This window comes from Cryptomeria japonica, chromosome 6, assembly GCF_030272615.1.
Source record: "Cryptomeria japonica chromosome 6, Sugi_1.0, whole genome shotgun sequence".
NCBI lineage: Eukaryota > Viridiplantae > Streptophyta > Pinopsida > Cupressales > Cupressaceae > Cryptomeria > Cryptomeria japonica.
In genome coordinates, this window is record NC_081410.1 from 189,288,799 (window position 1) to 189,305,821 (window position 17,023).

General features: G+C 38.1%; 1 protein-coding gene across 6 annotated transcripts in view; it reads left to right on the top strand.

The window, feature by feature from the left end:
• Nucleotides 1–3,215: 3,215 nt before the first annotated feature.
• LOC131077626 (uncharacterized) overlaps nt 3,216–17,023 on the top strand; it is a 127,184-nt gene continuing 113,376 nt past the window's right edge. For 5 of the 6 annotated variants that reach the window (XM_058015163.2, XM_058015162.2, XM_058015161.2 and 2 more), the window contains exon 1: nt 3,362–3,615. In XM_058015163.2, the coding sequence (XP_057871146.1) occupies nt 3,414–3,615 (202 nt within the window). In that variant the 5' untranslated portion in view covers nt 3,362–3,413. Of the gene's footprint in view, nt 3,616–17,023 lie in introns of all 6 variants that reach the window. The other variant, XM_058015160.1, reaches the window with a different exon arrangement.

Genomic DNA, 17,023 nt, shown 5'->3' on the forward strand with positions numbered 1-17,023 from the left:
AATGGTTCATTTTAATCCCACACGTTCATAATTTTTTAACTAGAAATGCAATAAGAAAACTACTTTAGTGGGAAAATGTATGTCTTGGACCAACGTGTTGTAGCAGAAATAATTAGTATTTTTAGTTTTTGGTCTTGGACAAACGGTACAGATCTGGAAAACTCAAAATTTGATCAATTAAACAAAAATACCTAAGGGATGCTGCGCAGGCATTGTTCCACAGGCGGATGCACTACGATGCCTGCGCAAGCACTAATCCACCCGTGCACGTGCTGAAGTAAGTCCGCCACCTACAAAAAATAGAAAGTAGGAAAATACCAAATTTAAATTAAAAAATTTGAACTACCATTATACTTGATCGTACGTGCTGATGCAAGGTTAGATTGTTAGTCTAAACTCAAATAACATAAGAAATCAAGTAAAAACATTAAACCAACAAATCATATACCTTGCAAGAGAGAGTTCTCTCTTGTTCCTTCGATTAGATCTTCAGTGAAGCCAAGAATGCGCCCCTTCCTAGTTTGTTTGGATTGGTCCAAGATGGGATGTGGAATGTTCTCCACTACATAACAAGACATGATATGATTCAAATGATGATTATGGATGATATGGGTTGGTTATGGAGAGATTTTGGCATTACGAGGGCATGATGGAGTATTTTCATCCTCAAATGGACATCATGAGAATATGATGGAAGTGGATGATTTGTGAGGAGAAGAGACTCCAATTTATAGATTGGAGGAGGCCAAAATGAAGGGTCAAGATTGATATTGGGATGAAGGGTTGAGATCAATTTGAGAGGGAGCACATGGATTGAGAGGACAAGGTGTGCAATTCAAGAGATATGCCATAAAGGTATTTCTTGTCTCCACACCTTTCAAGGTTCACGGGGAAGAGCTCCCAAGTACATTGGGAAGAGAAACAAGAATATACAATTCCTTGGGGGAAGGAAGAAGGAATTAAAAATTCCAAATAAGAGGATGCATGGGGAGATTCAAAGATTTTAAATTTGTTTGAAAGGACCAAGGTGATTAGGGATGTGCAAATGATTAAGGGGATTGATTAGGTGGCTTAATGAGGGATTAGAGTGCAAGTGGGAAAGTTATGAGGATGTGACAAGAGGAGAGAGAATGAGTGGAAGAATTTAAGATTAGAGAAATAACGATAATCATGCTTCTAGAAGAATTAATTAAGTTAAGTGGGGATTAGAAGAAATGATTTATAGGAATAACATGACTAGCTTAGTTAATTGAAATTAATTAACTAAATAGGGTTTAGAAGAAATAATGGTTGAGGTGACTTTAGAAGAATGGGGAAATAATTAATTTATTGATAAATTAATTATTGGACTATAGTGATAAGATTGATTAAATTTGATTTCATTAATTTTAGGAAGAACATGACCAACACAATTAAATTAATTAATTATGTGGAGAGGCTGAAATTAATTAAATATTATTTTAATTAATTTTAGGTGTCTACAATAATTATTTCTTCTAGAATTACCAGAAGAAAGAGCTTACATAAGCGAAGATAGCTCTAGCATAACACAACTACCTTTCATAGAGACATTATAAGTACACCAATAGACATTGATTACTAAGAATAAATAATGTTACCTTCATAATGTGGAAATTTAGATTAATTAAGCTTCTCTTGTAACTCACATGAGCCATTTTGGAGGATTTATATGCATAATGTTTTGGTAAAATGCTAGATTAAAAGTGTACATTTGAATGCTATAAAGGTCGTTTCTCCTTAAGATGGTGGTTGTGTTATCATGATGATGTCGATAAACTTAAAAGCCTTAAATGACCTTTACTTCCAGTTGAACATCAATGATGTTAATATTAGACTCACCACTAGTAAAAAACACAAATCATGCAAGTAATAAATGGTATTGCTAAACTTGTTTTGCTAATGAATTTTATGTACGCACACCCATACATATTCGTATAGAAACTTCCTTCTTGTTGTTAGGAAATATGTGTTGTACACCTTTCATAAATTATATTTTAATATTATAATTGTGACACCTTATGGAATGTAGTACAGTAGATTTGAATCTCGAGATTCCACTCATGTATTCAATCTTGTCACTTGGATCATTTTTATGGTGTAGAAGATGATTACATTGATCTTTGAAATTAGGGCTAGAAAGATACTTTGTAGGGTTACAAATAGACTTTGTAAATCATCTTTGATCAACTGATAACAGTTTGTGTGTAAAATCAATTGGTTACTTTTAAACTAAGTGCTTTGTTTAATTAGGTGGACTCTCTGATTGTATGGACTAAGGATTCTCAAGGAGAATTTACATTCTATACATGAGGGATGCACTCACAAGGTGAAGGTGCTTGGGTCTAACTAGAGGACGTTGAATAATTGTCGGGTTGATGGTTTTAGAAGCCATTTCTTATTTCTAGGTTTTTTTGTCCCTATAAATCAAGTGTTTGGGTTAGTACGTGGACATATTTTTTGGTGACAACTACTTGATGTAAAAATTAGATAAATCGTAAAGAATGTAGGCATCTTCAACACAAATGAAATACTTAGTCTATTGTAATTACCTTTACAAATAATGTATTAATGACATTTGTTTTTGCTAAAATTAACTTTCTTTTTTTGAGAGTTATTGGCATATATTTGTATCATTACTTTCTCCATTCTACTTTATTTTAAATTTAAATCTATTCGATACATTTCTTCTTATATAAATTATCTCTCTTTTATCTTTTTAGAAACAATTGGATTACACAAACATTGACATTTCCACCTTTATATAAGAAATAACAATATTATGAAGGAGCACACATCTAAATTGAAAATCATTCTTTAAAGAAGCATAATTAAGAAGATCCAATCCGCCAAATTCCCTTAATGTTTAAAAAATGACCCATTACACATCTAAAAATTTGAATTTAGGGCTTTGGCCCTAGCTCACCCGGTCATGAATCGCAACTTAAGGCGTGGGTATGCTCCCCATGGTCTTGAGTTCGAGTCCCACGATAGTGAATATAAATTAAAAAAAATTGAATTTTATAGATGATATAAACAAAAAATCATACCTTTCTCCTCACCAATTACACTCAACTAATTAAACTATAACAATTAGAATATCCTATTAATCTATCTCAAAGAATTAAAAAAGAAGAAGATCCAAGCACCTCCAAAGCATATAATAGCTTATAATAATAATATCGTTTTGATAAATATGAACTTTTATAAAAATATTTAGAATGGGAGGCCTAAATACCTCGCAATAAAATGTGCATTTTACTAGGCTGGAACGCAGTCCACGTGTTTTGCTTTCTTATACATGTTGGCAGACAAGTCACCGATTGTTAAAATATACAATATATATTTAAACCAGTTAAGGCCTTAGTACAATTGGGAATCAGGAACTTGTGTTCATGGCGGCTTCGGCAGCAGCGTTTACGGCCTGTAATAAATCATCTCCGTCAATTATATCACGGACATCTTTCACGAGGAATTTCAATCACCTGTATCTTACCAAGAAGAATTCCAAATTACCTCACTTAACCCATGCTACAGCTGCCCGTCGTAGATTGTCCGTCAATTGTCGCAGAGCAGATAAAGATGGCGATTCTTCAGGTTCGCTATAAAATATGATTTAGTTTCTGCTGTTGTTTCTTCATTTTTTCTTTCTTAAACTAATTTTGTTTCTGGTTGGGTTAATTGTCGGCCAGTTTTGGGTGAATTTATTAGGAAAAATGGCAGCGTATGGAAGCCGAAGTTGATTTTGTTGTACTTTTCTTGCCTATTTACGTTAGAATTTGAAACTTTTGCCAATTTTATTAAAAAAGGGTGAAAAACTTAGGCTATCCATGCACAACAGATGAAACTGAAATTTCAAATTATCAGCTTGTCGGTTTTTAAGCAGGTTACAGAAGCCTAAATCCGGGTTTTAAGGAAAACCCAAGCAGCCCTATTTGGGAACTAGTCTTTAACCCAATAACTTAAAAAAAACCAAATAAATGTATTTAAGCTGTAAGGCAGTTATTCCTAGGGGGCATACTCCCTTGCAAAATTAAATCGCAACATAACCAAAAAATAGAAGCTTAATTGGCAAATGGTCCTGGTAGTTGGAAAGCAAAATCAACTGCATTTTAATCTCCACCATAGGCTTCTGATTTTCCCATGCACCCGCAACAAACCATTGGTCTTCATCAAAAATGTTTTCAGCATAGATGGAGAGTAGAAGAGTTTCTTGCACATGTCGATACAATGATAAAGCTGCTCCATAGAGGTAATCGCGTCGACTCTAAAGTCCTCAAAGTACGTGGCGGGCTTAAGGGGTTGGGAATCAAGAATGGGAGTCTTGGCATTGTAAATATTGATGATTTAGGAAATATAGCTAGACATAAGGGACTTCCCTTCTTTGATTGTCTACCATACCTGGGATACGTTTCCAAATATTGGATTTTGAAAGATCTTACTCACAAGATCAGTGTTCAGGTATTAAGCTAGAAGGATTTTGTTTCAAAGGCTCAAAGGATTTAGGTACGTCTCCAAAACAGTTTAGCCACTAGGGCCTTGCAATTTGAAAGAGAATCATCCTATATGCTTAGTCTGTCTTCAATTATGGGACATCAAACTTGTTCTCACTCAACAAACATTATATAGAGGAATTGGTTTGAAACTATGCTCCCCCAAGTTTCAGGGATGGGGACGTCACGGCAGGGACAGCGGGATGTGTTTCTAGTAGGGGTACTTTTGGGCCATTTTTTAGGGGATGGCATGGGATGACTATTCAAAAATAGGGAAATTTTTAAAAATATGGGGAATTTCAAATATTCATCTCATAACATTGATAAAGCATTCATCATAAACATTGTAGAAGCTTAATATACATAGCATTAGACTTGAGTTGAGATTTCATATGAGAATTGACAAACAAATTAACAAATTTCAAATGCTTTCATTGTCAATGTGCATACATATTACATAATTATATAAAAAATGCCCAAAGGCTCCAATTGTCAACTATGAAATGACATAAACATAGAACTAAAAAAATATATGGCTGTCCCTAATCAGCAGATGCAACTGGTAGGTCTAAATCGAAATTGGAGCTCAAGTTTGAATCAATGCCAGCATAAGGGGCTTCCTCAAGCAATGGAACCCCAACCAATCCCTCCCATGCCTCCTCATCGATTTGTATAGTATCTTCGGAATTAACATCCCAACGCAAGGCTGGAGTTTGACAATGCTCAGGAGTTTGGCAATCCTGTAGCCACAAAGCACTATGTACTGCCACCAACTTCTCTGATCGTTTAGAGGTAAGGTTGTTCCTCTTGACTGATTGGATGAAGCTACATGTGGCAAGCAGTATAGGAGTTGGCAACATGTGAAAGAAGATGAATGTCAAGTACTCTCAACTCCGATGCATCCTTGCCATGCCATGTCCACCATCCAATAGGCTTGGTTTGAGCTAATGTAGCTCTATCTGACCTCGCCTCTGCTTTGTTGAAGGTTGGACCATGGAGATTGGCAAATGCAAGCCATTGTATGTGAAGTAAAGCAGATTCCTCTTCAGCATACATTTTTGCAAGGGCCTTCATGAAGCCTTCTTTCGCCTCTTCATCATGAGATGGAGCACTCTCCTGGGTCTCATTGCATACCATTTGGAATTGAGAGCATAGGCTGCCGTATGAAGCATGTTCCATCGTCGTGTCACAATGGGTCTAAGATGCTCCTCATAAAATCTCAAAGTAGGGTCCCTGCTAAGAATTGCTTGCTTGATCTGTCCAAGCATGCTATTAAAGGTCTCATAAATCTCTCCAAGGCTAGGAGAGTCAGTATCAATATATATAATCACTCGCACAATAGGTTCAATGAAGGAGAAAACATATCTGCAAGTGCAAACAAGCTACAAAAATTAAAATCATTAAAAAGAGTGGACATGTTTCACAAGTGAGAAACATCTATTGAATTATTAAATTAACATTTTAAAAACTAAATAATAAAATCAGGAATTTCCTTACCTCACCGTGGACCACCAGTCATCATCAAGGATTTTTTGTTTCATACTTTTTCCCTTTGGTGTGCTTGCCTCATGCCATCCACCCCACTCTTCATTGACCGCCATTCATTGTAGAGCCTTTTGGACCTCAAGCATCCTCTCTAACAAAATGAAGTAGTTGGCATATCTAGTCTCCATGGGCTTGAGGAATTCCCTCCTTGAAAATGTCCTAAATAAAGTGAGTTTGATGGTTGCAAATGAATATATGCAATCTCTAGCCTTTGACATCATTGCCTTCACCCAATCTATCTTCCCAATGTCCTTTAAGGTATTGTTCAATGCATGAACACAACACGGGGTCCGAAAAATGTGCTTTAAGCACACTCCACTATCAATCCAGCTAACTTACACAATTGGGTTGAATCAGTCACTACTTGAACAACATTATGTTGTGACCATTTCACACATCGCCCCATTAAAATGGGGACCCCCTCTTTTTGCTCGGTTTTGCCTGTTCTTCTCTCTGCTTTTAGGGTTTTGAGTAAGTGAGTGAGTCGTCTGGACTAGGGTTAAGCCTTTGGAGTTTCCTTTTGATATTTTCAAGTCGAAGTCCAGTTGAATTTTGAAGATTATTAAGCCTCCTCCCGAAGGTTGCAATTTTGAAATAGGCTGAGTCTGTCAGGAAGTCAGGTATGTCTGTCTAGGTCCAGTCAGAATTTTGAAGGCGAGTCCAAATTTTACCTAAGTGTTAATGATGGAGTTGTGCAATTTTGTCCAGGTGAATTTTGACCAAATTTTGGAAGGTTTGATAACTGACCCCTGGCCTTGGAGATAACCTAATTGTGCCTTGTAAAGTGACTGAAAACCTAAATTTTGGATACTTTGGTCTATAGAGGCTAAATCGCTCCTGTCCCTCTCCCAGGGACCAGGGCGAAATTGATATTTTATGCATCTTGGTTATTGACTTGTTTGATTTGTTTTGTGCAGGGTCTCCAGGGGATGCAATCGAACATAAATTGGAGATTTTGAAGATTTTGAAGACTCAAAATGACAAGTTTTTAAGGTTTAAGACCAAATCGCTCCTGTCCTTCACTGAAGGACCAGGGCGAATGGCTTACTTAGATCATTTTTGGCCTCATTTGATCGAATTGAAGCATCAAGGACGCAATGAAGGATGAAATGAGCATGAAGGAGCATCCAGACTTGGTCGATGGCAATGAAAGGTTGAAATTTTAGCCTAGTAAGACAAAATCGCTCCTGTCCCTCACCCAGGGACCAGAGCGATTTTCCTCAGAACACACCTTCTTGGACATTTTTTGGATTTGGACTTTTTTTTTCATAACTTGTGAAATGATGGTATCTTCCCCAGCAAAGAAAATTTGAGATGATAATTATGAAGATTTGACCTTGAGGACCAAAATCGCTCCTGTCCCTCACTGAAGGACCGGAGCTTGATCTTCGAAATTACACTGTCCTTGCAGGACCGATACAATTTTTTGATTGGAAGAGATCAAGGAGGGCATGTTTTGTCCATTGAATATAATTTGAAGTAATTGGCAAGCAAGGAAATATGCTAAGATGATAAGTTCGCTCCTGTCCCCCACTGAAGGACCGGAGCTTGAATTCCTAAATTACATGGTCCTCACAAGGTTCAAGTGATTTTGCGATTTGAAGAGACCAAGGAAAGAATGATTTATCCATTGAATATAATTTGGAAGACTAACAAATGATGGATAAGCTTAGGTTTGCAAAATCGCTCCTGTCCCTCACTGAAGGACTGGAGCTTGAATTCCAAGTTCGCCTTATCCTTGCAAGATTTGAATGATTTCGCGATTTGAGAAGGACAAAGAAAGTACGTTTTGCTCATTGAATACAACTTGAATGAACCACAATGGAGAAAATCGATCCAAAATGAAGAGGCGCTCCTGTCCCTCTCTCAGGGACCAAGGCGAATTCCAAAGGTAGCTCCTGTCCCTCTCCCAGGGACCAGAGCGATTTTCTCAAAGGACAAGTTCTTGGCTAAGGAAAAGCGAATTTCAAGCTTGAGATGAAGGAAGGAAGACTCAATTAATCCATTGAAGATTATTTTGAAGGTTGCAAAATGCAAAGTGAAGCCTATATTGGCCAAAGCGCTCCTGTCCCTCACCCAGGGACCAGGGCGAAATATGCATTATCTAGCCTTCCCTTCCAAATTTGGTTGAATCCAGGCCAAGGCACATGATGGTAATGATATTTAGAATGCCTTAAAGAAGAACGAAGTTGCAAAGACCACCAAATTCAATGAAAATGGACTAAGGCGCTCCTGTCCCTCTCCAAGGGACCAGAGCGAAATCTTCAAATTTGCCTGATTGCCTAACATTTTGGAGTGCTACTATCGTTCGCAAGACTCAAGGAGGAATAAGAAGCAATGTTTTACGCCTTGAAGAGAATTTGATGTTGATATGATTAAGATTTTGTGCCATAAAGCAAAAATCGCTCCTGTCCTTCACTGGAGGACCAGGGCGATTTCTGTAGAATCAACCATTCCCCTCAAAAACTACGTCAAGGCAAGGTTACACAAGGTCAAAAATGTCTTTCGAAGGACGAAGAACAAGGAATTAACCTCAATAATTGACAATTTTGAGCCCAAAAGCAAAAATCGCTCCTGTCCTTCACTGGAGGACCAGGGCCAATATCCTTGGAAGAACTCATTTGGTCTTGGAGAAACGAGTTAAACGTGCGTAGAACGAACAATGATGATCATTGCCTACCTCACAAATTGATTTGGCAATTAAAAGTACGAGGACTAAGGTCAAAAGGGTGAAATCGCTCTTGTCCCTCACCAAGGGACCAGGGCGAAAATGGTTTAAAAAGCATTCATTCCAAAGATGGAATAAATTAGACTCAAAATGCCAAGCGAGAACCCCATTTTGGACGTAAAGGAAGAGATTTCAAACGTAAAATACAAGGCCAAAATGAAGGGGTGCTCCTGTCCCTCTCCCAGGGACCAGAGCGATGTGGTTAGTGTCCCTTATTCCTCCCATGCTTAGGCGCCAATATTTTTGAATTACATTAAAATGCCAAATTCACTAAAAAAAACCTTGAAACATTTCGAAATTAATTTGACATTTAATAAGTGCGCATGGCATTTAATAATTGAATTTAGCCTTTTAAAAAAATCGAAATTTTAATTTTAAAGGCATTTAAATTAATTATTATTAAAAGAAGGGAGTGCGCTTGGGGATACTATTTTAATGTTTTTGCAAGGTCGGCCCTCTCCTTTTTTGTAAATTTTGTTTATTATTGGCCTTATTTTCCAAGTCGGCCTATGGGGATTGCAATGCATAAGCGCCTATATATGGGAGGTACTTTGAGGCATTTTAATCCATCATTCAATCATTGTTTACATACGATTTGGAGGAGCAAGAGAAGTGCGAATTTTGATCCAAGGAGAGGAGCGAAATTTCAATCCAAGAGGGAGAGCGAACTTAGTTGGAGGCTAGAGGTGGAGCGATTTTTCCTTAAAGCGTTGAAGATCCCAAAGGGTGGTGAAGTTGATGAAGGAGGCGCACTTGCTAGAAGACTTCGATCTTCATTTTGCCTAGCGAATTTCCTAATTTTACATCTTTTTTAGAGTTAGTTCTCAAGAGAGGTATGACAAGATCTCCCTTGTGCAAATTTTGAATTTTGAATCGTCCTAGCCTCAATCTTGAATTTTGAATTTTGAATCTTAAAATTCCAAATTGCATCGTTATATTTAGGAAATGATAATTCAAAGATTTATCATGAAGTTTCCTAAATTCAAACTTTAAATTTTAATCTATATTTCTACATTGCAAAATCTGTTACTTATTATGAAATGTTGTGTAGGTGTCACGATGGCGACCCCAAAGGCAGGAGCATCCACCAGTCGTCTAGCCCTCATGAAGGAAGATCAAAAGAATGAAGAATTGGAGACCAAGATCGTGTCGAAGTGGAGCAACATTGGAGATACCAACTGGGGAAACTTCAGTGTGAAGAAGTTTCGAGAGGTCCCTTACATTGGCAAGCCATCACCTGTCGCAAGGAGAATAATTGAAAGTGGCATTATCAAGGCGGCCGGTTTCCCTCCAGCAATCCAGTGCCATGAGTTGATGATCGAGTGTGCTTGCCATTATGACCCACAGTCCAGATCGATCGTGTCCAAGGAGGGAAACACTTTGGCTTATCTTTCAGAGGAGGCTATAAGTGAGGCTTTTCATCTTCCGGAGCACAGAGATATGATTTATAAAAGCTTAGAAGGAGCCAGGTCCATGTACGAAGATGATCCAGACACTTGCTTGAGCATCATCAACAAGAATTGGTTACTCAAGAGTCGTCCTCGCCTGAGCAAGATTCCAAACACACCACATAGGATCGACTTCCAGGAGGAGTACAGAGATTTGATAACATTACTCAACCGAGTTATAGGGGCTCCTCAAGCCTTCTATTTTGAGAAGTGGATGTTCTACTTCATCCAAGTGATAGTTCAAGGAAAAGGAACAATTCATTGGGCTAGAATGATTAGCCATTGCTTGGACGTACAGTTAAGAAGACTGAAGGCTACCAAGTCCTTCCACATGAGTTCATACATCATATATGCCTTGATCAGGAGTTTTGAATATGCAGGATTACCTCACAGAGGAGTGATTGGAAGAGGGCCCGGGGAAGTCAGAGTTTGTGATTCCTATGTTCATTTGCATCATCCACCAGGAAATGACTACAAGTTAGTCAATGATACCTTCATAATGAACATCACCAGGACATTGCAAGGTGGGATTCACAATCGGCTATCTCAAGATGCACAAGAGCTTGTAAAGAGGTATGGTGCTTGGTTCATCCAATTCCAGAAATTTACTTATATTAGAGTTCATGGATGTCCTTCACCTCCCTACATGTTGCCGAGATATCCGATAGACAGAATAGTGTTACTTGAGGTAACTAGATAGTTAGCAGCTTATGTGAAGGCATTCAGACACCGGCATGGAAATGGAGTTCCTGTGCCTATCATACTAGGAAATTCAGTTGAGATATGTCCTAATGTTCCAGCCATGGATGATGCAGAAAAGGAGTTGGCCTTATATTCATTTTCATTCTTTGCCTTAAGAGAGAGTTTTGATCCTTATGGGTATATAGAGGAAACAGTTGGTAGAAAGTACAAGCATGAGTTTCAGATAGAAGACTTTTGGATGAACCTCTCAGATGATTTTGAAGTGAAAAGAAAGATGCATTCCAGATTGCCTTTAGACTTCATCAGGAAATGCAAAATTTACAAAGTGGCCGACCAGGCTCAGGACAGTGGCAGACATCTCCAATCATCCTATGACCGAGAAAGCAAAGCAGTAAGGATAGATTGGAATGAACCTGAGATTTTGGATCTAGATGCTTTGATGGCTCCAGTTTTGTCTTGTACTCGCAGATGGGTTGATGTGCAACATCAAAAGTTGAGAGAGCAGGGCATATCTATGACTTTTACTTTGGAGGAAAGACCAAGAGAAGGAGGAATAAGTGTAAGTGAAGGTAACCCTCATCCCAGAAGCACGAGCGAAGGCAACCTTCGAAGCGCAAGTGAAGGCAATCCTCATCCTAGAGGCTCGAAGAGGAAAGAGAGACCTGAGAAAAGAGAATCCTCCAAGAAGAAGCAAGAAGCCAATCGAGATCGTTCATCCGACACATCTTCTCGACAAGAGAAGAGGACACTTGAAATGGAGGAATCAATGGAATCAATGGTACAAAACGATAAACATGAAGAAGGACAGGCACCTCAACGTTCATCAAGTCGATCTCTCCAAGTCAATGAGTTACATGAAGACAAGGATGGTGACGAAGTGACATCTCCTCTCAGAGAAGAAGAAACATTGCCTAAGGAGATACAAGTTAGAGAAACAAGATCTACCATTCCAGATTGGTTAAAGGAGAGACTAACAAGGGTGATTGTGATCGAGGACGAAGATAATGTGATTGATTTAGAAAGCCTTGTTGAAAATTCTCAGGAAGTGACAGAAAAGAGGAAGGCCACTAAGATGTCCAAGATGATCAGAGATGAGACAGGATCCAGGAAATTACAGATAGCTACACCGGTAGTAGACAAGTATGAAGGTGAAATCCTTGCAGAGGAATATGATGTAGAGACATTTGAGCTTGGTCCACTCACAGCCGAGCAGACACTGGATGAGGCCACTGATTCATTTGAGGCACTTAAGGACAAGCTTAAGGAAGAAATGGAAAAGAATAGAAAGCTTGAGCGAGAGGTCGGTGCTTGGAGAGGCTACTTTAGCCATCTCAATCAGCCTTTGAGGCGTCAGGATCCAGCAGTATCTCCTGTGCAGGCACTTCCCCTTGAATCAGTTGGTGAGGCAGAGAGAGTCAGGAGTTTGGTCCAGCTTATGAGCTCTTGGATTGACAAATCCCATACAGTTGCCATTGAATTTGCAACAAGAATGACGCAGACCATTCACAGGGCTATCCAGGTTCTTGAGATCATCCACAACCTAACGATAACGGTAGCTGCTTTCGCTCATACTAAGGATGTTATCATTCCTGTCCTGCAAGTAATCAGACAAACATCAAGGAAGATCCTAGCACAAGAAAAGATAATGGATGGAGGACCTCATAGTTTACTCCAATGGTCAACTTTAGTCCAGATGAAGGAAGTTCTTTTTGAAGACATCAGTAACAAATGCAATCAAGTTGAAGAGATTATCCATCCGATCTAGGACAAGGTGTTTGAAGTATTATGTACTATTCTTGGCAGGAGGATCGAAGTTGAGACAGATGTGGATTTGCAAGAATTAGAAGAAAGAGTCAAGGTCATCTTTTGCAAAGATGAGAATGTTATCACAGATGAGCAACGGGATCAGATGTTTGCTACCATGCTCCTGATTGAGAAAATCAAAGAACTTGAACCTGGATGGGACACTGCTCTTCTCAAGGCTTTTGATCAGGTCATCCACTTGGAGGAACGAATGAGGAATCTTCCCGAGATTCCAATTGTTGAGATCGAAGGAATCGTGTCTAGATTCATTGCATATGCTAAAAAGGAGCATTGGAAAGGGAATAAGATTCTAGAAGAAAGGTTGTTATAGATGATGTGGCACCTTAATTGTCATTGGTCTATGTCTCCTAGATTTTTGTGCCAACTTAAATATTTGGCTATGCATTTAATATTGTTCAATAAAAAGGGGACTATTTGTAATAAACCCTAATTAGGGTTTAGGTGTCATAATCTTGGCCATTGATCTTCTTTTTGATCTGAGCCGTTCATTGTAATTGATGATGCTATATATACCCTCACTCCTTTTCATTTTGTAATTAGAGATTAGAAAATAGAGAGATTAGAAGATTTGCAGTTAGAGTTTAGAGCTTTTTGGAGAAACAAGTTATTTTGTAGCAAGATTGAGCTTTGAAGAAGGAATTTCAAACAATTGTTGTTTATGATGGCTTTGAGATCAATAAAATATTGAAGTTATGGTGTTTTATTGCAATTCTTGTGGTTATCTTCATGGTTGTTTACTTTCTTGAATCATTCTCAGTCAAAGTAGTATTTAAGTTTGAAGGACTAAGTGTTGGGTTTGATCTTTGGTGAGATTCACATTCCAAACCACTAGCTTCTTACTGATTGTAAGGACGCCTTGTGTGGTCAACTGGAAATATTTGGATTGCATAAACCTTCATTCATTATTGAGTCATTAATATGTACCTTCATGGTAGTGCCTATGATTCTTGATGATTTGAAAATCATTATTCACCTTAGAAGATCGCATCAGTTTCAGTAAAGTTGTAATTCCTTGGCGATACTGAAGTTGGTAGAATCTTACCAAGTCTAGCCCACGTTGGGTCATTCTTAGGATTAGATTAGAATTTATCCCTTGCAAATCTTACCCTTTTGATCTTTTTTGGAATTCATTAGTATTAGGAAATCTTGTTCCTGCAATTCGGATACGTAAGGCCCCTTGATGAAACAGCAATCACAACGACCACTGGTGCTTATCCACACATAGAGACCCTACATAAAAGAACATTGGAGTCACCCTGATTGATCCTTTTTTGCGACATCTTCAGCAATCAGAGGCTTTATTCAAGAGAGGATAAGGTACCCTTGGGTATTTTATTCTGTGTATGATTGTGTACAAAATACACGTCAACACATTAGAAACTCCAACTTCTTCTAGCATCTTTCAAAATCTGAAATTTGGAAGGTTGCATCCTTCCTTTTCCTCAAACAATCAATAGCTCTAGGAAAATAAGAGCCTGCTGAACTAGTGATCATAAGATTGATGAGTGGTTGATGTTCGATATCGGTCCACCCATCATGATGGAGCATTCATCCCTTATCCATGTTTGTCTCATATCTTCCATCAGCACTCATCTTAGAATATTCTCTATTAAGAAGGGCGGTGCTAGCTTATGTTCTCCAAATGGAACAAATGAGGAATCAACAACGATCACATTTTTGAGCATTTGTTTAAAATATGGTGAACGTGCCACATGAAATGGTATGGTATGAGCATAAAAAAACTTAGCAATAGAGGATTCGACCACATCTCGTGACTGTATGTTAAATAAATCTGTAACAGTAGTACTTCTCTTCTTTCCTTTAAAAGAACTAGAACCCTCTCCCCCATGAGAACCAACATCCATGGATCCTGTAGGCATTGACACACTAGGCTGCAAACTTTCCATTGGAATCCCTTTACTTGTTGCCTCCCCCTCCACATGCAATCTAGTTGCCTCAATTTTCTTAGCTGGAGTTATTGTTTCACAACCTTTTACCCCTTGACTACCTATCCATAAAAGATGGCAATAAACTCTTATATTGCTGCCCCTATATTGTTTTTTGCACCAATGGCACTCCCATAGTCTACTACCCCCTGAATTTTTTTTCTTGTCTTTATCAACCCTTGATCTAAATAGTAATAGAGGTTTCTTGGGATTAAATGGGCCTTTTGCGTAGGTTTTGAGGAGTTGGGAAGGACATTGGAATGGGTTTGAACTTGCTGACCTGCTACAGTACCATTCCCTGAAGACCCCTCAATGGCTGCCATACTTCTATCTCTATGAGATCTAGGCCTACTTTCTTGCATTTGAACTTGAACATCTTCACTATCACTACTCCCACTGCTGATCATGATTTTTTTTCGATAAGAATTTCAAAGAGAGTTGCAAGTTAAAATTAAAAAAAAAAACTTACAAATGCCCTCCCTATGTGTTGAAAAATTTGAAAAAAACTTGAAAAAATGCAAAACAAATTGCAAAAACGAATATAAGATGAAGAATGTACCTCTAATGTGGTGGATTTGATGCCCTAGTCTCCTCTTTGAATTGTTGTTCTTTCCTTGACCTCTTGCTGCTCTTCTCTTGCTACTCTTCTCGTACTTTGCAAAAATTAAAATGATAAGAGTTTTTTTTTTGTCTTTTTAACAGATGCATTAGGTTTAGGTATTGTTTAAAGGGGTGGGGGGGTCCTTGTGGGCTGGCCCACCCCTTTTTTATTTTAAAATTGTGTTTATTTTTTTAAAAGCGTCTCAATTGTTGTTGGTTCATAGGGGATGGCTAGCCATTACTTGATGTCCTCACAGTTTAAGGGGATGCTTCTGAAACATTTCCTCTGTTTGCAAAAAATGTGGGGTGGGGAGGTGATGTTTCTTGGATGTCCCTGCGTCCCCAAAATGGCCCCCTAAGGAAATGGGCCTGTAGGGGTAGGCGATGCATCCCCATGGAGCACATGTTTGAAAGCATCCAAGGATTCAATGTTCTTTTTTGGAATTGAGGCTAGGAAGATGGTATTAGAGATCAAAGCATTTTATATGACATTTTGGGTCTTCGACCATGCTAGGGAAATCCACCATAGTGATCTTTCAGAAGTAGAATTGCTACAAATTAACCCTAGAGTCTTAGGTTTATTAGTAGTTGGCTTGTGGCTACATTAACTCCTAATTGAGTCATATTATCATTATTATATTTATATTTAGTTATTTAGGTTGTCCTAGGGCCTATAAAATCATATCTAAGTCGGCCTGGGTGACATCCTTGGCATAAGTAGGGTATATAAGAGGTAGTTGGTCTTATTTCATCATCATATTGTGAATTGTGTTCTCATTGGATATATTTTGAGGTTCGCTCCCTTGAAGTGGCTGGTTATTTTCAGCTATTATAAAGCATTTGTAGCATGTTTCATATCATCTTCCCCCTTTGTGCAAGTTATTTTATTAAAGTGGTATTAGAGCATTACCTTGGCACTGCAAAGGCAAGTCATTTTTTTTCAATTTTGGAGGTTATTTTGGAAATTGCATCTCTTTCAAATTCTGATGAATTTTTATTTTATTTTTGGAGGGTATTTTAAGAACATTTTGAAGCATCTTCAGTCCAAAATTCAGAAGAATTGGAGCAGAATTGAGTGAGTTACTGCAGACTTAGGTTTTCTACCCAAATTCTTTGTGAAACGAAGTTCTCCCAGATCTGAGGGAATTTCTTCCTGATCTTTAAAGGGTTTTTTAGGAGGTCATTGAAGAGTCTACAATAAAAATTTCGAAGAATAAATTGGAGCAAAAATAAGTGACTTATTGCAAAATTAGGGTTTCCAATAATTTCACTCTCAAGACTGCGAATTTGCTAATTCAGTGGAGATTTTTTTGTTAAGTGTTATTTTGGCCCTATTAAGTTTCAGTAAAAGTTTCAGATTATTTACATCTCATTTATGTGATTTATTGCCAAATTATTATTTTAAAATTTTTATCATGATGGGGCATTCTACAAGAGGCAAAAAGAATTTTGCCACACCTTGAAAATCTCCTAATAATGATGAGGGAATAATTGAGGATATTATTCCTATGAATAAGTCAACAAGGTTAAGGAAGAAGTCTCATTGGTGAAGATGGACTTGAAGGGGGATATATATTGATTGCAAGGAGATATACAGAGCATGGGAGTAGAAATATCTGACATATAGAGCATGTCAAATGCATATATTAATGAATCAAGAAAGTATGTCTCAAGCAACCAAGGTGAATCATCCAAGTCAGCTAATCTTGGTCCAATTCT